This window comes from Chamaea fasciata, unplaced genomic scaffold (assembly GCF_029207755.1).
Source record: "Chamaea fasciata isolate MVZ Bird 193981 ecotype frontalis unplaced genomic scaffold, bChaFas1.0.hap1 SCAF_2, whole genome shotgun sequence".
Taxonomy (NCBI): Eukaryota; Metazoa; Chordata; class Aves; order Passeriformes; family Sylviidae; genus Chamaea; species Chamaea fasciata.
Window position 1 is genome coordinate 39303652 of NW_027094087.1, and position 26023 is coordinate 39329674.

The 26023-nt window shown below is 35.0% G+C and overlaps 1 protein-coding gene across 3 annotated transcripts in view; it reads left to right on the plus strand.

Moving 5' to 3' along the window:
- CNTN5 (contactin 5) overlaps window positions 1–26023 on the plus strand; it is a 598136-nt gene that overhangs the window by 324612 nt on the left and 247501 nt on the right. Inside the window, exon 1 of one of the 3 annotated variants that reach the window (XM_066175733.1) lies at window positions 6914–6996. The exons of the other annotated variants lie outside the window; for them this stretch is intronic. Coding sequence (XP_066031830.1) covers window positions 6942–6996 — 55 coding nt within the window. The 5' untranslated portion in view covers window positions 6914–6941. Of the gene's footprint in view, window positions 1–6913; window positions 6997–26023 lie in introns of those variants that run through there. 3 annotated transcript variants of the gene reach the window in all.

Sequence of the window (26023 nt, forward strand, 5' to 3'; positions counted from 1 at the left end):
TTACATATTGCAGTCCTGCACCAGCAGTTTTGAAAGAAAGGGACCTAAAATGAACATTTTCAGGCTATTTTGATATAGATGATAGCTACCAAAATCCCTAAGTAACTTAGATTGTTTCAGGCATCACAAGGTTTTATATACACATAAAATCGCATGGTTCAAGAACCAAACCTAAGGCAAGCATTCCAGATCACAAACATTGTATGGATACATTATTACATGGAATTTCAAGGAATATTTCTGACTGGCCACATAGAGAAAATAGAAGCACTGAAAAATATGAAAATGTGAGGACTTTAGACTTGACTCCATCTTGCAATGTATTTCAAACAGCTCAATGTAAGAATGAAAACACTAAAAGATCAAAGAAGATTGTTTATTTTACTGACAGAATTCAATGTTATTTTGGAAAATGTGGCTTTCTCCTCTCTGGTATGTAGGATGTCTAACCTCTTCAGCATGTCAGTATGGAACTAAAGAAATTGCTTCTCTGTAATAGAGCTTCTGCTTCAGATAGCTATTTTTGCTTGATTAATATCTAAAACTGTTATAACCCTTTTTAAATTTATATCTGTACTTTCAAATATAGCACAAGTTATAAAGCCATAAGTAGTCATTCAATGCTCACCATACATTTTTCTCAGGAAGTGATAGTCTTTCTTGGAGAACTCTATTGCTTTTGACTTATTTTGATGGCTCTAAGACTAATAATCTGGGTCTCGCAGCTGGGTTAGTATTTAATACTTTAAAAGCAGATCACAGCAAGCTGATTTGTTTGTCATACTAACACTCACTCTATATGTACGATTTCCATGAATTACCCAAGTGCATATTACAACTACTTAAACTGCACTCCAGGGATTCAAGCGTTGCTTTCAAGTGTGGGAGGGATTCGGAAAACTTTTCACACATCAAATTTTGCCTGAAATGCACTTAGCCATCTCTGTTTCACAGCTTTATCTGTATAGATGTGAAGTGAATGACATAAATATCATTTTGTTTGCTCATGTGAGCCCTCAAAAAGACCTCAAAGGTATGGTACATTTTTATTAAGTGTTGTTCCAAATAATACGAAAGGGAAATACCTCCTGTTATGAATGGAATATATATTAATAGTCCCAATTGTCAGACATGAGCAGCTCCTTAACATTTGATGTATATCCTCTGGATTCTTGTTTTCTTGCCTTACCTCTAGATTTGCTGTGGGGCCAAGTTTTATATCTTTGCTTCTGCTTAAATCCTGGTTACTTGTGCAACATATGCTTATGATAGACATGATGCTTTTACTGAACCTGTAGCCCTTTTGAATGCCAAGTCTGTAGGAGAATAAAAAATGGTTTTCTAATATTTTTGTCTTATGACCGTCATAAAAGAGCACATAGCTTGGTGGTAATTTATGACACTACATCTGCTGAGCTACAGGAGCTTGGAAAAACCATCCTGCTAATGGTGTCCTAAACTAAAATTGTTATGCATTCATCAAGATGCAATAAGTAGAAGAAGAGCTAATGCATTAAAGTTAATAGGGCAGCTGGAGATATTTACAGTGAATAACAGTATGGGTAGCACTCAGCTATTAATCTCACTGGGAAATCCATTTTAGTGTAAAGTTTGTAAAAAGGGAAGAGTGAGAAAGCAATAGATTGGTGCTTATGGCAGGCTAATGTAAAAATGTGTCACTTGACAATGAGCTCATTTCAGGGTGCATTCATCTTAAAGCTATTTCTAGATATACAATTATAATATATAATTATGGTGGGTATACCTCTTATTCCTTAGACTTTTCTATTTTCATCACATTTGAAAAATCAATCTCAATACAGTATGCCTACTACAAAAAACGATTTTTGGTAACATGGAAAAAAAAAGACTTGAAAATAGTTAAGATTGTCTGCAATTTTGTAACAAAGCTGTACAGTACAATTACAGTAAATAATTAAATTAAAATGATAACAAGAAGCCCAAATAATTTATTATCAGGCTTATTAAATGCTTTTTAGATGCTCTTTCCTATGTGGTATTGAATAAGCCTCTAACACTTAAATATCTCATCAGCCTAAACTAGAATTTATTGACAGCACTAAGTTTTCAGTTGTTTCACAGAAAGTGTTCACTAAGGACATCTAGTCCCTTAATTAATGTTTGCACATATATCTTATTGGCCCAGCCAGACCTTTGCATTAAGAAATAGCTGCTTGTATGGATATCTCAGTTTTGGCTCTGTGAATTATTCTCCCTTGCTAAGTATTATTAATATAGCCATTATATTTTCTGTACAAAGCAAGGCTCAATAAATAAAGAATGCACCTTTCCCCCATTCTTAAGTAGTTTGACATCCCTATGATTTACAGTACTATGTTTGCCTAAACTCAGCATTTGGGATTTAAGAAAAGGATTCTCTTTAAATTTTCAAGGTTGAAGTAGGACGTATAATGCATGTAAATTCTCATGCAGTGGTCCAAAATACTGATCTAGCAGACTGAAAAAGTGACTGTAAGGAGAACATTGGTATGCAAGGGGAATAGAACTGATAAGAACAATCATCTTTGCCAATAACATGGACAGTGGGATTGGGTGCACTCTCATGTTTGATGATGACTCCAAGCTCTGTGGTTCAATTGATGGGCTGGAGGAAATGAATGCCATCTAGAGGGACCTGTACAGGTTTGACATGGGGGTGTGTATGAATCTCATGAAGCTCAACAGGGTGAAGATCAAGGCCCTGCACCTGGGTAGGACAATCCCAAACACAAATACAGATTGGTGGGGACTGGATTGAGGGCAGGCCTGGGAAGAACTTGAGCTTAATGGTGGACAAGAAGCTTGACATAATCGAACAATGTGTACTTGCAGCCCAGAAAGCCAGCTGTGTCTGGGGCTGCATCAAAAGAAATGTGACCAGCTGGCCAAGGGAGGTGACTTTGCTCCTCTACTCCACTCTTGTGAGACTCCAGCTGGAGTGCTGCATCCAGCTCTGGGGCTCCAAAGATGAGATATGTCTGTTGGATTGTGTCCAAAGGAAGGCTGTGAAGATGATCAGAGGGCTGGAGCACCTCTCCTATGAAGACAGGCTGAGAGAGTTGGGGTTGTTCACCCTGGAGAAGAGAGGGCTCGTGGCACAGCACCCAGCAGCCTTTCGGTTCCTAAAGGGGTCCACAAGAACCATGGACAAGGACATTTACAACAGCATGCAGTGATAGAACAAGGGGTAATGGCTTTAAACTGAAAGATAAGTGTAGATCATATATATATAGGCACGGAACCTTTCACTAGACTACATTACTCAGGGCCCCATCCATTCAAGCCTGGCCTTGAACACTTGCAGGGGTGGGACATCCAGAGTTTCTCAGGGCAACTTGTTCCAGTCCCTTGCACACTCATCATAAAAAAAATCTTGCTTATACATAGTCTGAATCTATAATCCTTCAGTTTAAAACCACTGCTCTTGTTACTACCTAACCTCAGCACTATAAAATTGCTGATGATTTGTTGCTCTGGACTTTCAGGCACTTATACCAGTTTTGTTCGGCCAAATTTATTTTCCTTTTTCCCTCTTTAAGTTAGATGTCTCTCTTGTGATTTTTACCTGTGTGGTTTCTCATTACACCTCCTACATTTATATCAGACTTTTTTTCAACATGTGAATTTCCAACAAGCTGAAAAAAATCACATTCACTCAAACTGTGAATGAAAAAAAGTTGTATTACAGACCATAGTAGCACGCAGTTCATGAAGCTCAAAACATCAACGAAGATATTTCAGTTACTTACAAACCTTAATTATAATTAGATCACCTTGCTTTGAATAATATCTAAAGCAGTGTCCATGAACACTTTTTAAAAACTCATTTACTTAGTAAAAAATGAAAACTATTTTCTGGTTAAACATTGTTCTTTCCCTTCTTTTTTTCTCCTTACCAAAAAACCCAAAACCTTTATAGAGTGAAAATTATCTTTAAGGAACAGACATATTTAATTTAAGTGCATCATCATTAAACCATTTCAACACATTGCTGTCAAGCAGCCCAGGCAAATAATTATCTCCTAAATTATCTCATTTATAATAAGTTGGATACCTCTCAACTGTGCATTAGTCTTCCTTTAAACTGAGTTCATGTAACCTGTTTAAAAAATACTCTAAAGTAAAAAATATTATAATATAGATCAATTCCTTTAACACTTTAGTTCTCTATGAAGCTGCAATCTCTGAGGAAGTAGAAGCATCTATAGAAATCCCCAAATCTGTCCTCTGAATCTTTCCTCATTTGTTTCTCCTCTATGACACCTCAAAGTCCATAATTAGTGGAGTCCCAAAAATGTCCTGGTCTTGGGGGAAAGTCAGTAGGATTTTTTTTTTTCTTTGGTTCCAGCCAGGTCCATCAATTTCTTCATAAGGCTGAACTGACATTTGCTGAATGGAAAGGAGCTCATGATTTTCTGCACTGCATGTTCCTGGGAGCTTCCTCAGGAGAGAATGAGCAGTCTGTCTGTCCTTCCTGTCCCATGACAGTCCATTGTGTCATTAACCTTCCATTTAGATGAGCAGTACCCAGCAGAAATGAGCTCACTGCAGCAGTTTGTGCCTTTCCCTTTTGCAGGAGTGTGCACCAGGTGGGCACTGCATTGCTGCTGTGCTGGAGACACAGCTGATCAAGGTGAGGGCTGTAGGACTGTGCACACCTAGGACATCTAAACCATAAGTTCCTCCCAGCTTTTTATTTTTTTCTCTATGTTCCACTGCTAATAATATATAAATCTATATAATTTTTTGACATAAATATACTTTTATATAAATATATAATACATAAATCTATAAATATATGCATTTTCATAAAATATTTCTGACAGAATACAGTAACAGGTTCTTCTATCACTGAAATTATAACCTATATTAGTAATCAGCTGGAAATCAAATTCCAGGGAAGTGACCTGTATACTTTTATTTCTCTTTTTTAGTTTAATTTAGCTCCCTTATAAAAGTTGTATTAGCCAAGGACCAAGTATTGTATGTACAATTACTTTGAATTTTGCCTTCTTCAGATTTTTTTCACAAACCTAACTGAGGCACAAGTTAAAGCTACTTCATTTCTAAGTCTTGTATGCTCAAGTTGCATGCAGAACATCCTCATTAATTGACTACTCTTCCTGGCTTTTGTCCACACCTGCACTGATTCTATTAAGAGTTTTTTCATTAATCTTTGGATTTTCACTGGTATGTAAGACCACACTTCCTTTACAGACTTATCATTTTTTGCTATAAGAAACACCCAAAGCAAATATTATATATTCATTGAACTGTCAGGAGCAAGGCATATTTCAAAGGAAATACCTGCTGTGTGATAATTTTCTATAGCTTGTTACTTTAATTCAACTGTTTTCCCCTCTTTTAACTTAATCCAGAAAGCTTAAAAATTCCCATAGTTTCAAGGAAATATCAGACAGTGCACACATAGGATTTGGAAGAAGCTGTGTACAGCTGTACATGTGTGCACATCTGCTATAAATACATAGAATAAACCAGAAGCTGATAGTCTTAATATAGCAATGTAAAAAGCTTGATTGTGACTTGATTGGCATGACGGAGACTTGTGATAATTCTCATGCCAGTATTACTGACACAGATTTACTTTTTTTCAGTAGAGATGTAGAGAAAATGGAGATAAAGTATTGAGATAACGAGATAAAACTGCATGCTGATGTTCTCATGTCTATAAAGCTTGTAGGGAAACATGTATGTTGAAGGAGGCTATCAAAACTAAATAGATATAATAAGTATTTAATTTAAATGGACTTTTATTAGAGATATCTACCAGGAAGCTTAATGAGGTTTTTTTTTTGTGACTTGTTATAGGGCTGTTGAAAGTAAGAGACAATTATTATTATGGAAAAAAGGGGGAACAACAACAAAGTAATGACACTGAACATCACTGTGGCATCTTTCAAAACATCCAGAGTCCAGGTCTTAAGAGAAGAAAGTCTAAAGGACTTAGACAGTGAAGCAAAACTACAAAGATAAAATTATTCTTTTGCAGAGAACTCATAGGATGTACAGTAAAACCAGCTTGCTGGCCCATGAGCTTTTCTTCATTGATCTCAAGCACAAAGACTGTAGAATATGTAAATAGGCATACTACGTTAAAATAGGTATAAAAACTGTGTACATCAGGAGAATCAATAAAAGAATATCACATAAAATCATGAAAAACTAGCAAGGAATAGAGAGTGCAAAAAGTAATTCCACATGTATATAAGCATTAGGAGAAGAAGCAAAGAAAATGATGTTTCAGTTCAGCAGACAGAAAAAGCAATAACAAATTGCTTTGTAAAATGTTAAATATTTAATATATATATTCATTCAAATGAGAAAAGAGAGGTTTCTGGATACTGCAACTAAAAAAATCTGAAAATAAAGAGGTTGGGAGTGAAAATAATCTGAAAGGGAAGCAGCGTGCATGTTTGTCTCAACTGTATTATTCATCCCTATGTATCCACTTATGGCCAATGTTGAATGCCCTTTCCCAATGTGACAATTCCTCTAGTAAAGTAGATGGGTGTGGAGGTACAGCAGTCCTTCAGAAATTCTTTCAGAATGACCAAAAGTCAGCCATGATAGTGTGAGTCCCTGTGGCAGACAGTCCCTAAACTACCATGTATGAGTACTAACAGTTTACTAGGTGGGAACTAAACCTTTTCTTCCAGAATAATGGTTCAGCTTAGAAAAATTACTGAGAATTATTGTGGAACATGTGTTGGTGCCAAACACTCTCAAGAGCTGTCAGGAATGGTTAGAAGCAGATGAACTGGCTGCAGGGGTGGAGGGCTAGACTAGGTGGATCATACAGTTTTCCTATAGCCTTTTTTTTTCTGATTTCCTAAACATCTTCTTTTGATGTACATCCATGTGTTGTTTGCAGTCTAAAAGGAGTCCCTACAGTTCCTTGTATGCACTTCTCTGACAACAAAAATGCAAGCAAGAAACTGCTCAGATTGAATGAAGGTATGATCCAAACTATTACTGCTTTTATACATGTTATCACTCATGGTATTCTAGCCCTGAGCAGCTGTGATTCAGTTCTTTACATAGTTGTCTTAATCACATCTGGAGTGTCATGACTGTGTCAAGGTTTCAGTGTACTTACTGCTAATAAAAGGTGCAAGTCACAGGGTTGTTCTGAATAATCTTTAAGACTGATTCCACTCCACATGCAGTGTATTTTAATATTTGTTATAAATTTATTGTTTTACTAGAGAATGTACAAGAACATAAAAAGTTCATTAAAAAGTAGCAGAAATGTTATTTTTTCTATTATTTACAATGCAATTGGAGTTTCAACTTTTATGTCTTCTGAGGGAAAAGTATTCTTTAGTGTATTTTTAAGCATACTGAAAACATCAAATGGTCAAGCAGAAGCAAAAATTTTCTCCATACAAGATGAAGTCAAAATGAACCCATTCTAGAAATAAAACAGCCAAAAGTTAATAAAGAGCAAGTATTTTTCATTCCATACCTATTGTATTAAATACGTGTTTTAATTAATCTCATAATATAATTAAATATTTGGCTCCATGAATTAAATTGTAATTATACATAAGGAAAAGCATAACTTAAATATAATTGCTTGATAAACTCTGTTTGCCTTGTTCAGAGTTAGTGTCAGGGTAATAGGTAGAACACCAAGATTTCAAATAAATATATATCAAAAAATTTAACAGATTGTTTTTTCAAAACAATTTAATTAAACCTGAAATGTCACCCCTATTTAAAACAATTATATTATTTTCAGTATACATTCTCTAAAATTTAAAATGCATGTGTGTTTCTATATATGTCCTTGTGACAATCCACTTTTGTATATTATGTAGGATTTCTTTTCTATCATTAAATTTTACTATTATCCTAAAGAAAAGGAAAACTAGAACTTGGACTTTTATACAGCTTTAAAATGGATGTGAGAAAGGGTTTGATTTATACACAAAAGGAAAATAACCAAGACTTTTTATTTTGCTACTATTTCATCATTATTTGATGGAAAAATTTTATACTAAAAGTATCAAAAGCCATAATTAGGAAGGCACCCTTATCATGCTTCCAGAAATGTTACTTCATGGGCAGCATCATCCTCATTATTCAAATCACAAAATGGTTGTGTTTGCATAGGCTTATTTTTACTTTGTAAACTGGTTTTATGCTCAGATAGTTTCAAAGATAGTGGTTTTGTCATAGCATCCCTAAGAGCATAAGATTTGATATACATGGAAAAATACAAATAAGCAAAAGACTCACGGGAAGAGCTGTCATACATCAGAATATTTCTGAATTTCCTTGTTGCAAATTTATGTAGATATCTGCATAAGTTTTGTCTGTGTGGAAAGAATAATTATGATTTTAAAAAAATTATTAAGGGGGAAAACATTTAATTATTTTTTTAAGGAGTTTAACTCTTATTATGTCACTTTCCCGGCATCATTTTTCACATACTAAGTATTGAAAGACTACCTGGGTACTACTGAGGACTTTCTAATGTTTCTTTAGATCAGTGTCTGTGTTAAAGGAAAATAAAATTCCTAACTAGGCTATCCAGAACACATTATTTATTTAATTATTTGTGCGTTTCTTTATAAGTAGATTATTTTCTAACATAGCATTCATTGTTCTACTGCAGCAAAAAATTTCAAAACACAGACACAATACAAATTCAATTTCACTCAAGATATAAAACACTGGGTATTATCTTTTGCTGCAGCAGGGCCATCAGGACCTGGTTGTCCGGGACCATGTGCTGGAGGCTTTGAATATCCCCAAGCTGGGAGACTCTACCATCTCCCTGGGTTACCTGTGCAAGTGTTCAGCCACTCTCATAGTGAAAAAAAGGGTTAAAAAGTGTTTCCCTGATGCTCAAAAGAAAACTTCTGTATCTCAATTTGTGCACATTGTCACTGAGCACCACCACAGTGGCTCTCTTTAAAGGCTTCATCCTCTTTAATTGGAAGTCTACAGTTTCCAGACCTTCTGCAAATTCAGTAAAAACATGCAGATAGATATTAAAATTTAATCATAGAGTATGCACATGTATACAGAATACTTTGCTTTCAAAGATCAAAAGCATCAGTGTTTTGTGTAATGGGATTTAATATAGGACTGAACGGAGTTTTTCACCGTGGTGTTAATATTAAAGTTTCTACCCCAATTCTACTGCACATTTATACTTTTTTTCTCAATTGCATCAAAACCCACAGTCAATAAATATTTCTATTATATTGTAGAGCAGTTTTTTTTCTTCCCCTGAACAATGCAAATTCCTGTGTATCATAAAAACTAATAAATACTTTAGCTGAAAAATCCATGGCAGTAACAGAATCCCTGAAGGTTGTGGAGTTGTACTTGATAATTCTTTTGAGTCCCTTCCAACCTGAGAGATTCTATGATTTTGTGATGTAACATATTGTGAATACTAAAACCTTACCAAAATTGGTATTGTTGAGTCCTATTTGAGTGGGATGTCCTTCTGTAATATGTATTAGTGCACAACCCTTTCTGGGTGTTCCAGGTTTCTGTTTTTCAATCCTGGTGGCTATTCAACTAAAAATCAAGTGAGGAGGGCTGAAACTGGATCATTCTCCTTCATCCTTTCCCCAGCATTATCTGTGCTTATTGCTTCTCCTGTTTTGCTTGAATCAGCTTCCTTAGTGACCTTTAGTGAGGAGAAAGAATCCTGGAGAGCTTCAACTGACACAGTTCAAGCAAGGCAAGACCAACACAGTGGCACTGGAATCAGTGCTGTGGTATTGAATGTCAGACTGTTACACAGGAGAGGATTGCTAAATCTGTGGTCAGCATGATGTGGTGGATGAGTCGGAGTAAAAGTGTATTCAGTGTTTGTTTACTCTGCACTATACTGTTCTACTGTTTCCCTGGGACATGTACACACACACATACAAGTTTTTCATTCCAGAAAACCCTCTAGTAGAAAAGTTATTGACTGATCCCCACCATACTAAAAGCTGAGTGTTTTTACATTTAAGATACAACATTTACTAGTAAGTGCAGAGTATTCATATCAATCATTTAAGCTAGAATATACCTGTCAAAATAAATGAATGAAATACAATTCACACTGTCTTACTCTGGTATTTTTGTGTGTTTACTTCATTTCAGTTGTAGAAGAACAACGAATCTCACTATGGTTAAAGGAAATGAGCAGAAATGTCTGTTACATGACTCCAGAAGTCATTAGTTTTGCAGCTAGCAGCTCATGTACCAATTGCAAAAATAAAAAAAAATTATGAAGGGAAAATCTACATTTTTGCATGTGTTATTGTAAGAGTTTGGTTCAGGACTTTGGTCATCTAAAATAATTGCCAGTTGTAAAAATGTGCTTTCTCTGAAGGCACACTCTGCATTTGGTACTCATATGGGTATAAAAGTGAAACAATAGGTCTGAATACACTTCAGTATCTCTGTTGGCTAACAATGTATTAACAAAAAATTGAGGCAAGAAATGAGTGGGTAAATTATTCCAATAACTAACAGCCTGTAGAAAAAGGCATTGAGCCCAGGCTTCAGTGATTTCTGATGGTACCTCCCTTTCTGCTTTTCTGTTAAAAACTGGTGTGTTCAGCAATGCAGTCAGTTGGAAGGTACGTTCATTATTGAACTGTATTAAATGGCACTGTTTTTAAACTGCTTAAAGTTTTTGTGACAGAACTATTTTGAAGGTATGTAATGTTTCAAACTGGTATCTGATGTATTAGTCATCTTGATGCAAATTCAGACTCAACTGTAAACTAAAAAGAAAATTACTATTTACAAACAGTACACTCCTGAATGAGTATGGCCACGTTAAAACAAAAAAGTAAATTTCATACCATCAATTTAAAATAATGATGATGGCAGACATTTAAAATCTCATTCCCTATATGTGTTTTTGTTCTGTTTCAGCTATGTAGGATTTTTTTTTTTTTTTTTTGTTCCTGGGGTTATTTTTTGCTGTTTAAAAAATGTCCTAATATTTTACTTTGATGATCTGTTCATTGTGTTCACTGACTTAAACAGCCTCCATTCTGACTCTCTTGTCATAGTAGAGTCTGTGATTTATCTGTTTTCATATCCCTAGAGATACAGTCTTAACTGAGTGGTCCCTTGCATAATCAGACTGGCTTGGAGTTCACTAAGTGTAATCTTACACTGTGTATCTCAATTAATCTTGCAGACTGTGGCTAATCACATCCCCACCGGGCAGGCTCACATATCTCACCAAGCTGGATTATTAAAATCCATATTTCACGTTAACAGCGATGTGTGTGAGATTAGTTTCTAAGTAGTAATGCACCTGCCATAAATACCTCATATCTGGTATCTTCTGAAATACTGCTGTTGTCAAAGATGAAAAAGCATGATGTGCATTCAAAACTAGTTTATGTTTCTTTTTTATGGGCAAGTGATTTTTTTCTTGATTCCTGTGCTTTGTTCTGATATATCTGAAAATCTATACAGCACAGACTGTAATGAAGACAGAACCTGGGAGAATATATATTCTGGAAGGACTGATAGAAGAATATGATTACATTAACTTTATTCGTTTTTTTATCTTTTCAAGTAAAAGCTTAACTGAGAAAACCTGCATTTAATTTAGGTTCACACCTTTAGATGTACATTAGGGGCTAAATTCCATTTTACAGTAAAACTTTTAAAATCTGGAGTAACTCCAGTAAGTTCAGTTGGTCAAGAAATTGCCTTAGCATTGTCATTTTGCTAATTACATCCTGGGATAAAACACTTTCCATTCGATCAGTAGACTATTAGCAGATGATCCAGACACTGAATCTTGGAGTTTCAAGTCTCTTGGGTCTGTAAAGGCAACTCATGCTATACTTCAAGCTCAATACTTTTAAAAGGAAGAATTTCTGTTTAACTCCCTGTATTCCTCAATACAATTGCTGCACTAATGCCTGGGATTTGCAGTAAAGACCAAGCAGACTTTTTTCTCTGAACATTGCTTGAAAAATTTCTTTTGTTTAACAGAATATAAGAGTAAAATTGTACAGCTACAAGCAAATAGGCTTTGCACAGAATTGCCGAATGTGATGGTGCTTTATTTAAAGCAAATAAAATAAATTAGCATGTTTATTATTTTACTAATGCACTGCTCCTTATTTTAACTTCTCGTTCCTGTGGGAGTGTGTCAAGGTCTCTCTGCATTCAGGCAAGTAGTGTTTGTCTCACAGCTGTCTGGCACAGACATCTCAGGCTAACTCTTGGGATTTATGGGCACCATCCCTGTCCTTTCACAACTTTCCAGGCTTCCTGTCAGGTGAATGCTTGAAAAGCCCCTGCTTGGAGCGCACAGATTCTTGACAGACAAAACTGCTGTTCTGGTGATTTACAGCCTGATTGCTCCATCTTTTCTAATGAGCAAAAGCTGGTTTAGTGCAGCTACATTTCACTGGCATGTTCATTGATCACTGAATCATTGTTGGTGTGTAGTCCTTGGAATTTTGATGCCTGGAGGAGGTAGGGAGGCAATGGAGAAGGAGAAGGGCTAGATACTCCAATCATAATCTGGAATCTTGTTAAGGACCATATAATAAAATCATAACTTTACCAAAATATGGCAGGTTGGATCAGTAGACTCTTCAAACCAAATTTATGCAGAATTTTCCTGTAAGAATCTCTCATTCAAACATAGATGTAAACTGACAAAAATCATAGTCAAAAGGTTTCTCTTTAGGGGTTCCAAATGTCCTTAAGGCCTATCTGTTACTAAATAACCATGCTAAAATAATTTTGGTTTAAGATTTTAAAATTATAAGAGTGAGATTATTTCAAGACAGTAGAAAAATACATGATTGTTTAAAAATTCAGTGCCTGTTGATGATCAAGCATATATTCAGCAGCATAATTTCAAAGGTATAGTTCAAATATGGTGGACGTAAGATAAAAGGTAGACATAAAGGAAGAGTTATCAGAAAATTAAAGTCATTTATGCATTACACATGCCCATGTCAGAAAAAGCAGCCGATTATGCCAAATATTACATATCTCACACTTACAATTTTGAAGTTGCATTTCATAGAGTGTGTTCCCTGTTATATTGAATTCTGTCTAAGAGCAGTAGTCTGTTTTTAAACTTTGTTAAACACTGTTTCATTTTTAAATCACAAGTCCATCACAAGCTGAAAGAGTTATTTGGATTTATTGTTTATCTTTTGCAAACCTTCATATGAAGTCATATCAGTCCCAAATTGCTGCTAATGTTTTGAAACATATCGAAGAAAGTGGCAAAATTCATGAAGACAAATCAGACATCGTGCTCCTGGGTAACTGTTGAACACCCTCCAGAGACACACAAACAAGAATAAAAAATATGCTTTGAGTCCTGAGGTCAAATGCTTTACCTAAGATGTACATTAATCCCCTGGAGAAGTGCTGCTTTGAGAGTTTGATTTCTTGTAGGCAATAGAAGTAAGGAAAACAAAACCCAGCAAAAGCCATCCAACCTTATGCATCCACTGACATAAAATACCAGGAGGGTATAATATTGTCAATAATATAGCAGTTCCTAGGAGCCTGTTGTGCTCTGCATTTTACAAATTCTGAACTAATAACTCCTGTGAGGAATTTATCACCCCATTATCTGCAGTCAGCAAGAGAGCAGGCCTACTGCCTAATGCAATTGACAATGATAACTGTGCAGGGTTTTCAGGTCTGGACATAAGTAACTGAAATCACATCTTTATAACTTTTATACAATTTATTCTGAAATACAAATTTTATGGGCCTTCTAGCCACCGAGTTGGCTCTTTCCATTTCCCAATACTAAATTTTTCAAGTTATTATTTGATTACTTTTCAGCATTTAAAACCTGAAATACACTGTAGTGATATTACAAGCTCTTAGGTCTCTGATCAGTGCTGGATTTCAGATGGAATAGGTCACAGCAAAGCTACTGACTCCACCCCCCCCCTCCCGACCAAATAGGTGCATGTAGTGATATTTGCATAGAGCTAGACTGATATGGGAACTAAACACAATTTTAATCTGAACTGTCATTAATGAATATGCTCAATTGCACATAAAGGTGATCTTGTTTCATTCTCTAACAATTTTTGGCTGTTAGGATGCAGAGAGCTGACCATGAAAATCGTTCTGTGGGTTTGATACCATTCTACCCACAGAGCTAAATAAATTATATTATTAGTATCAAATCAGTGTTAACCACTGTTTGAAGCAGGGAAAAAACAGCAAAGTTTTAAATTTTTAAAATTTTAATTATTAAAAGTCTTTTCAAACACTGACTGCCTTAATTTGGATGAAATATGTGAAGACTTCCAGCACTTGCTTCTATGTACTGCATTCATTGTCTTCAAATTACATATAAGGCAACCTAATCAAATTAAAAAATGTACAGAACAATTATATTTCTAAATATATACGATTTAATTGTCAAGAAAACAGTGTTCAGCATAAGAGGGGATACTAGTGCCTGGGGAAGATAAATTGAAAGGTTATTTCTTCACCAGCAAAATGTTTTTACCCACACCACCTTCTGAATGCCTAATAAGCCACTTTCAAGTAACAGTTTTACCTTGGACTTTCAAAATATAGAATGCCTGGCTTTAGCTGGAGATAGAGGAAAAAGTATTAGATGTGCTAAAGGTTTGCAACAAGGAAGCAGAAAGAAACGTTAGAGTAAACCCCAAAACCACCTACAGCATGCTCGAAAACTACCACTCAAATCTGTATGGAAAGATAAACTTCCCATCATCAGGGAACTTGCAGAGTGAATACAGGAGTGCTACATTTTGCTCTTAAAGTGTTAATTTCTCTGAAGAAAATTAGGTAAATGCACGAGAACACAAATAAATTCAGAGTTTCTTGAATAAGTGAATAAACTGGTTTTGAAAAGAATCTAGACTCCTGCATTTCCACATTAATACCATTTCCAAGAAATTTTTTGTTTTCTCCCCTCTACCTGAAGAATTCTCAATTAATTAGCTAGAGAAGATTTGATCAGAAAACCTGAGGGAACCAGTCCTGAGAATAATCTGTGCCTCACGTATAGGTTTTCAGGCCAAATAGAAGGATCAATTTCCACACTCGAATCTGAATCAGAAATTCAGGAAATTTGAAACTAATCATCTTATTCACAGGTAGCTTTGTCTTCTCTTCAAATCCAGAATACTGCCTGCCTAAATTTTTTTATCAAAGTGTGCCAGCAGCTCCATCCTTTTCTTTACATCATCACTTCATAAAAGATCATGCAGAATTTTCTGTAAATAGCTTTTCTGTTGTCTTTCCAATATCAGCCTACTAACCACTAGTACTGTTCAAAAAGCTGAGTCCACAGAACACACACCTGCATGTTTTCTGATCTTGATTTGCTGTGCCTGTTGTTCTCTTGTCCTGGGATTAAAATATCCAATGCTATGTTATTTTAATAAAAGCTGAGGTGACAAAGTGAGCACCTGTGTTTTTGTTCACTCCACCTGCTTGCTCTGGTATTCTGCTGTCTTATCTCACTGCAGCAGCAAAACCCATGTGGCTACCATTAGTAAAAGTACTGTCTTCTCCATACAGGTTTAAATGTTTTTCTTTACTTGAAGAAAAAACAAAAAATCAAAAACATTGAATTCAGACATCTGCTTTTACAAATTTTTTTTTTTTTTTTTTTTTTTTTTTTTTTTTTTTTTTTTTTTTTTGTATTCTAAACAATTTTGTATTCGATCTTCCTCTTTCTGGTCATGAAAGGATAACCTACTGATGTAAATGAGAGTACATCTTGGTAATATCAGAAGAAATATCAGGCTATATTTAAGGAAAAAAAATCCCCCCTAGTCCCTATAAAAATAGAATAATTATTTTCTCCAGCACCTTTAAAAACTTGATTATTTGAAATAAATGTTAGAACAACTGCTTAAGAAATGCCCATATGTAATTTTATCAATGGCCGTAAATGAATGTGAGCAGAAAGCTGATTTGATTTAAAAGCAAACTGTGGTGCTGCAAACAGTAGATATAAATATCATCAAAGAATCACAGGATCATGGCATCGTTAAAATGTCCTGAGAGAGAACTCAAGGAGTGTCCAATCCAACCACCTGCTCAGAGCAGGGTCAGCTCTAGGGATAAACCAGATTACTCAAGACATTTTATCTAGTCAGGTCTTCACAACATTCAATGATAGTAACTCCACAGGATTTTTGTCCAAGCTGTGTCACTGATGGATCTTTCTCACTGGGAAGAAATTACTTTCTACATCCAGTCTGAACTACTGTCTTATCAATCTGTGGCCACTTTATTTCATCCTCTCATCAACCCTCTGTGAAAAGTGCAGGCTCCATCTCCCCTAGAACCTCCTACAGGCACTTGGGTTTCTGTTGGGTCACCCCAAAGCCATTTCTGCTCTAGGCTGTACAAGCCCAGCGGTCCCAGCCTCTCGTCACAGGGCAAATGCTCCAGCTCCTGCCCTGACATCCATTGAGTTGGTTAATGTCTTTCTTACAGAGGAGGGTACAAAACCAGATATGGTTTCTAGATGGATTCTTACAAGTGCCAAGTAGAGAGGGGAAAGCACTTTCCTGGGTCTCCTGGCTCTGCCCCTTTTCGTGCAGCACATTCTGCTTCTGTCGTTTTTGCTGCCAGGGTTCAGGGAAAGTTCATGGTTATCTGAGGGCTGCTCCCCAACCTGCAGGTCTGCAGCAGCAGCTCTTTTGCAACCAAGATACATCAGTGGAGAATTAAAGAAAAATCCCCAAACCTGACTTTTTTTTTCTTCAATTTGAATAAGTAAAGGCAAGCAAGTTCAAATAGTAGATTACTAGAACAGTCTTAATTTAAAAAGGCAAAAAATGCAACGGATTTTTGTAAGAATTGTAAAGAAAAATATATTAACTTGCTATTTTTGAAGCAGTTGTAACCCCTGACTCTTCTCTAACACCATTAAACTTAAATGTTAGTCTTGCAATTATGCACATGTAGTGGTTTGAAAGCAAAACAAATGAGAGACTCCAAGTCAGAGATACAATTTAATAGGAAAAAAAGGAAAGAAAGTAAAATAAAATAGATGCAATAATACGAAAGAGCACTGACAGGGTCAGAATACAACCTGAGCAGAGTGATGGAAGCAGTCCAGATGAGGTGGTCTTCCTGAAGCAGTGATCCTGTAGAAAGGTCTGGTAGCTCGGGTCCTCTGGGAATCCAGTGGGTAAGCGCCCCTCTTGTATTCAGAGTCTCAGCTTATATCCAGGCTGGAATGCTTGGTTCCTCCCTCTGGGCGGAGCATCTCACAATGGGATGGTGAGTCACGTGATAAGGCCTGATGGGCCCATTAACAGGAGATAGTCCAGGAGGGGGTTATCTGTGAGCTGTGTGGCAAAGGTGCTGATGGGCCCATTAACAGAAGATAAGCCGGACTGGAGGAGGCAGGGAGCACTGCCTCACCTGGTTTCAACAGTTCATGAAGATGGTGATAGAATATACTTCAACCTAGGACAGCACACTAACAGCATAAGAGAGCCTGCAGACACAGAATTATGTGATTCGATTTAATACATGATTGCTAAGGCATGTAAAGTTGTGTGTGTATTTAGCCCAATACGATCTAAGTGTTTTGGACACATGTGAAGGAATAAAAAATTTAATTCAGCAAGCTTTAATAGAACTAAACACACAGAGGTGTCATCCATTTCCATTCTACCCCATATCATCCTTCCTGCACTCCAGCTTTACAGGCTTCTGTCATTTCTGCTGACAAGTGAAACAGAGTTGAAATCTTTTCCCTCCATGTTACCATTGCCACTCAGAACCAAATTAATCCCTAAACTGTCCTTTGAATTTTGTATATTTAAAATGTAAACTGCTCCAGAAAATACACCAGTAGGATGCAAGTGACCTGTGATTCCTCTCAGGACACCTTGTCTGTGGGCAAGTAAACGACAGCTGTTTTGCAAAGTCTATACTTGGAGGGGATTGCATCTTCAGTAAACTAAAGGAGAGCTCTTACCTTCACTGATAGCATTATGACATTATATACATTAAAAATAGTTCATGCAAAGGTCCTTGACTGGATGACCTTAATGAAGATCTCAGCACCCACATAACCTTAGCCTCTGCATTTTACTTTGAATATTAAATAAATTACTTGGATTTGTGTGTATTAAGTATACATTAAACGGAGTAATATGAGGTAACGTGGCTTATATATTTGGTACTGAGGAAAGAATGAGATATGCTGTGTGCTTCAAGGAACTACATTTTCAAAGTGTAATGCTACAGTCACTTCTGAAACCCCTCAGACCATCTTTTTTTTTTTTTTTTTGGTCTTTTTGTTTTGTTTAGGTTTTTCTTGGTCTTACAGGACCTGTCAAAATGATATGTATTAGTCTTTCTCTTCCACAGACTTTAATGAAATTTGCCTTACACACTATGTTCTGCTATTGCTTTTAAAAAGAAGACAAAGTTCATCAAAAATATTTTAACATTACCCCAATGTTATTCTTTAATTTTTTCTGTTATTATAGATATTATATCACTTCTTAGTGGTTTATATAAACGCCTTAATGCTATATTCTCTGGAAATATCAAAAAGTGAGAATATATTTTTCTCTAAAATGGTTTGGTCTGATGGATACCACTAAAACATTTTTGAATTTAATAGAGAGACAACTTCTTAACCGTCTTCCTTTTATTATCGTGGCTAAAAGTATAATTAGAACCCCATAAACATTAGTGGCAAAAATCCTTTATTAAATTAGAGGTAATTATGCTATTTTATGAGGAATTCAAAAATCAATGTATTTTTAAAAATCATATGATAAACACAGTCTTACATACACAATAAATGAAAAAAAAAAAAAAAAACCCACACACAAAAACCACCACCACCAACAAACAAACAAACAAACAAACAAAAACCTTAACCGACACAAACCATAAACTGACACACATACACAAAAAAAAAAAAAAAAAAAAAAACCTCGTATGTTTTGCTTCTGATTTTAGAACTAGGTATATTATGTGGAATTTATTTTACTATCTTTAGGTTTCCACTTCTGAAGTAGTTGTACTCATAATTTGGGAAAGAAAAGATCTTTAAGAATAGAATTCACCCTCTTCAGTGGGAAGATTAATTATGCTCTTCACCTCAGATATATTTATTTTCTTTCACTCTATAAAATGTCTCTGAGAGATTTGCTTGATGTAGACACCTACACTTGACTGTGTGGATCCCATTCTATTTCCTTTATATAACAGGAGTGGTATACAGGAGTGTTCAGTTCAAGTGTTTCTAATATTTTAATGTTATAGAATATTCATGGTTTATCATGAAATGTAGCTTTGAAAATTCACCATTTATCTATTATTCCCACATTGCAGGTAGAATATACGGTCCCCTCAAAAAGTAAACAGAGATCAGAAGATGCTTCTAAGGGTAGAATTTTGATCAAAGAAAATCATAATGAAAAAAAAAATAGCAATTTCTCCTTTTGGAATTCTTTAATAGTTTTAAAATAAAAATAGAGAAAGTGATTTGGATTTTTTTCAGTTGATTATTCAGTTTAACCATCTACTTTCTAGCCGTCAACTTTCTAACCCTGAATGTAAGAAATCCTTATGTCATAATTATGCCTCAGTGGCTTTTTTATTTCTTCCCTAAAGGTTTTGTAAGGTGAAATATGCAAATTTTGTATATTTCACTGCTAATTACATAAGTGAAACAAGATTTACCAGTACTAGATCTGCCATTATCCATAGGAAATCCACTCTGCAATCTATGATAACACATTTCTGATTTGGAAACATCATATTTCTGTTCAAACTTTGTGTGACAACTAATTAGACTGTCTCAGTAACAGAACCTGCAACAAAACTCCGAGTCTATAGTTTGATTTCTGAATATTACAGCTAGCATTTCATTTATACATTTGTACCTAAAATTATTAATGGACTTCATAAGTAAAAGTATTTTAATCAAATATTTCAGTTATCCATTCAGTTTATAGTTATCAACAAAACTATATGAATTAAGCTGTAAGATACTGGGAACATTTTTTCCCTATTTGGTGTTTTTAAATGTTTTATTAACTGGTAATTAGCAACAGTTTATTGTTATTTGAAGGTGAAATCTGGGACATACATAAATGGGGGGAAGACTGAAGTGAGCAGTATTTTCAGTCTACACTGGATGAAAAAATTACTTTTAGAAAAGTGGCAATATGCCAGCTTCACTGATAATGGTTGGTAATTAACTTCAACAGCAGGCTGCACACCTGCTTCAGATAGTCTAAGGGTGTAAATCATTATTCCCTGAACTCCCAAGATTTTAATTTTAATTTTCTTATTTGGGCCCCCAAACTCAGCACCATAGGGACAGATGGCTGAGCAGTACCATACTTTAATGGACCAGAATTCTGCCATTTCTTTGAGAGAGGAAAACATCCCACTATGGGATGAGGCCAGACTAATCCTATCGGCCATAAGTTATTCTAGTGCTTATAATGATTTTTATGATCAGGTTTTTAAACTGATGAGGTAAAAAAAAAGTGTACTTCTACAAAACCCACTGCAGCTCTTTGATATCCAGGGAACATGCACAGTGCGTCATAAACAACACTGCAAAGCTCCTACCTGTGATATAATGACACCATTAGCAACCTCATGTAGTGTGGTTTGTCAGTTTAAGATAAAAGTTTGTGAAGCTAAAATCTGAAAAATAGGTATTTAAAAACTGCTGAATTTATGGTTTAAATGAAAAGACTCAGTATTTAAACTGGTCTCATCAGAGCCCAAAACACACTACACAGGCCTTTTTCTGATATTTGTCATGAAGTTTAAGTATACATTTATTCTCAGAATGGAGGATATATTTATTTGTTTTTTCCTTGGAGATTAATGGAGTTTAACACATTTTCTTGTGAAAATTTTCAGGACTATCCCAATATTTCAAGTGATGAAGCCGATGCAGAGAGAGACTAGTGGATTTTCCTGTTACTGGAATTAGCCATAAAAGCTCGTCATTATTTCAGTATTCAGTACTAATCTTAGAGTGTATTTAAACACTTTTTTACAAAACCATTGGTGCTGAAAATTGAAAAAAAGCATGGAAATTTCTAAAAGGCAAAGCTAGGAAAATGTTTGTTGTAGTAGTGGGTAATTTTAAAGAAAATTTCAATACTGCTTTGAAGGTTGTTGCATTTTCCTGTTTTAATTCCTCCAGTAAATGTGTTTGCAGCCTTTTGTGCCACTTCTTATCCATACAGAAATAGTTTAGTAGTACTGAGCTGGCATATTTCCACCCAAAAATGGAAAGCTAAAACGGAAAGACTTCAATGTGATGTGACTAATATTAGAACCTTTGAAACAAGTCTTGTTTCTGGTAGAGCTGAGTTATTTCTTCCCTGGTTGTTTTGGTTTTGTTCCTGTTAAATCAAAAGTCACTAAAAATATGGATATTTGTCGCTAACAGTGACCTCTGGTCTGCTTAAGGTCCTTGATTTTCAAATATTGAATATCAAGAATTTAATGAATATTTTGAAAACCATTTGTGCTACTTCATCTCTAAAATTAGTCAAGTAAGGTTTACCGTTCTTGTCAAATGTCTAGAGTTTGATGAAAACTGAGGTAAGAAATTAGTATATTTGGAGATAAACATATTTTTTTTTATTAAGCAGTCCAGATTACTGTGTCTTTGTAAACCAGGAATGTTATTTTGTGCATAGCATTAAGAAAGTGCAGCACACAGTGATGCTAATTTAATATGACTTATAGACTTGAATTATTCAATAAACTACTTCATTATTCAATAAAAACTTATATTGAAAAATTGAAGGCCAGCTATAAGGGTAATTTCGAAAGCATCAGCACCTAGTATACACATACTTAAAATTAATTAAATATAGAAGAATATTTGTTGACTGAATAAAATTTTAGACGGTAGTTTATTGATGCCCATAAGTACTGGTAATAGGCACCGCAATAAATATTTAATCACAGTTGTAGTCAGTGTAATATTTTTAATAATTATGATAAGGTTAGCCTGATAACAAAGGCTTTTTTACAGCAGTTCTACTTTTGAAGAAGTGGATTTCAAACAAAAATTACATGACTTCAATATGTAGTTGCTTCCTCTAGACTACAAAATTGCTGCTTTTGTTTTGCAATTGGTAGTGGCAGAAAAAATGCATGAAGTAATAAAGTTGGATCTTGTTTACTGTATGAGCTCAATTTTAATGACATTTTCACTTCTTTGCTCCATTTTTTTTATTAGAACTTTAAATCCAGATTGGTTACTTGCAGAGAGATCTTTTGATGATCACATGTGTCTGGAAATGCACTTTCTGAACTGCATTCCTCCACAACTTTCTACAGCATTCATCACTAAATAACACAGCTAGCATGCTTATTCTACACAGAGATTTAATGAAATGTTCTAGATTTTAAAAGACCAGTTTTTCACTATATATGGTATAATTCACAAATAGAAGTAATCAATAAGCTTTTTACAAAGCACAGAATTCCTGAGAATGGTCATGGGTCTTTAGGTTTCAATCATAATAAAATAATAGGAAAAAGCAGTTATTTTATAAATGCTTCTACACAGCCTCAAATGCATTTTTTTGCATAATTCATAATACAAAATTTACTCAAACTTTTCAGTGCAAATATAATGGCAAATGACTTTTGTGGTTTCTTCAAAAAAAAGTTTTGTTTTTTAAAACATTAAATGATTCAATCTGTAATACTTGAACTAAGCAAAGCCTTTTCTCATTATCTAAATGAATACTGAAGTGTCATCCTGAGTTCCTTGAACTATCTGCTCTAAGTAGTCTTGAAAAAGTGATTTTTCTTACACTCTTCATTTGACCTGTCCCCCACACAGGAAAGAATGTATAATTATCTTGAAGTTATATGTTCTGTACTGTATAAAATGTGCAATCTAAAGAGTCACGTAGTCTTGAGCTTTGCTTTTGAGCTTGTGAATAGTAGCTGGGAAATTTTCATGCCTTCTCAGGTGAGACATCTGTTCTGCTGATGTCTTATTTCTCTTCGGTCTGAAGTTCTTTTGAATTCTGCAAGATGCCTTCATTGAGATGTGCCACACAAGGAATACTCACTTCTTTTTAAAGGGAGGTGTATTTCGTTTTCACTCACCTCCACAGGGTGTCATGGGCTATATTAGAAGCTATCTTTACTCCTGCTGCTGTATCAGTAAGTCTCCTTTTCTGAAATTCAAGCTCTGTAGCATTACAAAAGTCCATTTTATTTCCTTCCCACAAATCATCTTACCTTGAGATATGAATCTTTCATTGTGCAACAAGTTCCTTCCAAGACAACGATCATGTTTTAATAAATATAATTTGAATTAGCTTTCCGAAAGGGGAAGAAAAATCACAGAAAAAAGAATGCATGTCACTTTGTTGGACACATGGGTCACTCCTTCAAGAGAACTATTAGAGAACTTAAATCAGAAAATTTACACTGAAAGTTTGATGTCTTTCTGACATAATTTTACAGGGAGTGGAAAGATGAGACAGATGTTATGTTTGTACTATTTAATTTAAATAGTTATAAGATTAAAGCTTTTATTCTATATTTCCCATTTTGCCTAAAAAAAAAATATTGTACTGTACCTCATGCTTTGTCTAAGTGCTAGGTAATACAAATACACCAGGCATAAAATTAGATGATAATGCCTCTTGAGGCACCTCTTTGATCTTTATTTTTTCTTATTTCTGTAATTTATAGTAGGCAGTTTAACAAAGATACCTAAAATACTGTGTGTTATTGCTAAGTATATGACTTTCACCACAGTATATAGTTTCTCATTTTATCTGTTTCCTCTCAATTTTGAGAACATTTTAACAGGATGGAGAGATAAAGAGAAGTCTCAGAGACCCCTAAGCTCCTCCAAGTTCTGTGACAGTAGATGTCCAGGCAGAAGTCCAATGAAGACTGAAAGCATCTACTGACAAAAATAAAATAAAATAAAATAAAATAAAATAAAATAAAATAAAATAAAATAAAATAAAATAAAATAAAATAAAATAAAATAAAATAAAATAAAATAAAATAAAATAAAATGAAAAAATTAAAATAAGAAAAAATAATCTGAACTCAAGCACTGCTTGTTTGCTCCTCTGTGTTTCTGTCATAAACTTTGCCAGATAATTCCATCTCACTACATGGGAAAGTGTATGAAGAAAAGCAACGCAGAGTCCCCAGGAAGGTGCAAAGGAGAGGTGCTTTATTGCAAAAACCCGGCCTGGTTATCAGTTAGATGGTTTTAAAACATAACAAACACAAATACAATCAACCACTACAAACCATGATGTGAACCTGTAATGGTTATATAACTTGTTTTTCTACCTCCAATTCAGCTGAGACACTTTCCTATTGTCCTTTTCTTCTTACCCAAAGTAGCAGGCCTGAGCCACGATTTTACAAGGGTTTTATAAGATCTTACCTATATGCAACAGGAATAAATCATATTGATTTCTATTTTTTCATTGGCTTATTGTTAAACATGTCCTTTATTACCAAAAAAAAAAAAAAAAAGGTGGGATGAAACCTAAACAGTGTGATTTCCAAAAGACTCTGGATATTCACAAGCTGCAGTAGCACTGTCTTTTGCTATGGCTATCTGGTGAATAGTTGCGTGCCTGACTGCTACTAGACTGCAAATTTGGCCCTGGGTACATTCAAAATGCTACAGTGCTGAATAGTCCAAAAAACAGAATTCTACCTCTGTACAGCACTGTCAAAATTCTGAAATCATCAACTTCTGAATCTAGCCAAGGAAAAGTCTGCTTGCATGCAATTTCATAGAATCATAGAACACTTTGTGTGGCAAGGGATCTTAAAGATCACCTAATTCCAGCCCTTCTGAATGGACACTTTTTGATAGACTGGTTTGATCAGCGCTCCATCCAACCCAGCCTTGAACATTTCCAGGGATGAGGCATCCACAACCCCTCTGGGCAACCTGTTCCAGTATCTCACCACATTCACAGTGAAAAATTTCTTCCTAATAGCTAATTTTAATTTTAAATCTCATCCCCCTTTTTCATTTTTATTCACTGCCACATTTATAAAAACATTATTACATACAGAAGAATTGCAACTAAAATACAGATGCTCAAAACATTTTCTTGATAGATTACTAGCAGATTAATTTTTCTTTTTAAAATAACCACTAATCAGTTTTAACTGTCAGTGAGGAAACTATCACCTGATGAACAGCTGAATTAATTTTAAAATCACCATATTTTGGACTTCCACATCCGTTTACTTGCCTGCCTAGCCAAAATATGCTTTTTGACATAATCAGTGCTCTGAAAACTGTTATGAAATATTTTATTTTATGAAAAGTTTCTACTCTGAAGTGACAGTCTTTTGTCAAATTTACAATAGGAATATCCTTTCAGGGCTGATAAAACCTCTCTGCAAGGCTGCCCATCTCTGTATGATGTTTCCAATACAGAAGGCTATACCTAGACAAAGAACCATCTTTGAAAAAAGAATACATCTTTTTTCTTCCTGCCCTAACATTTTGACATTAGTCCTGGCTTATGCTCCTCAGCTGACATCATATTCTGCCTCAGAGACAAATTTCCATTCAGAACTTTGCAAATGTGATTTTTCATTGCATTTTTCAGAAATGTTACAGAATATTCTTCCATGAGGGAAATTATTATAAAAGATAAAAAAAAAATTTAACATGGAGACAGACCACCTGAATCATGACCTGAAAATCAAGCATGACATAAACCCACCAATGGACAACGGTGCTCTATTATGAGCTGGCATACAGGAGCAGGGGTTTATATTATCTCCTTCCATTCCTCTTTTAGCAAGAAATACAATACAGAAATTCACATTTCATTGTGACCAGAAGAGCTGCTTGAAATGAACAAGTGTTCACACTGTTCACTGTATTTGGCTTCTCCTCAGTTTGTACTGTGATAGTATATGACCATGAGAGCTGTTGCTCTTGGCAGCATTATTCTCATTTCTCAGAGAGGTTAGA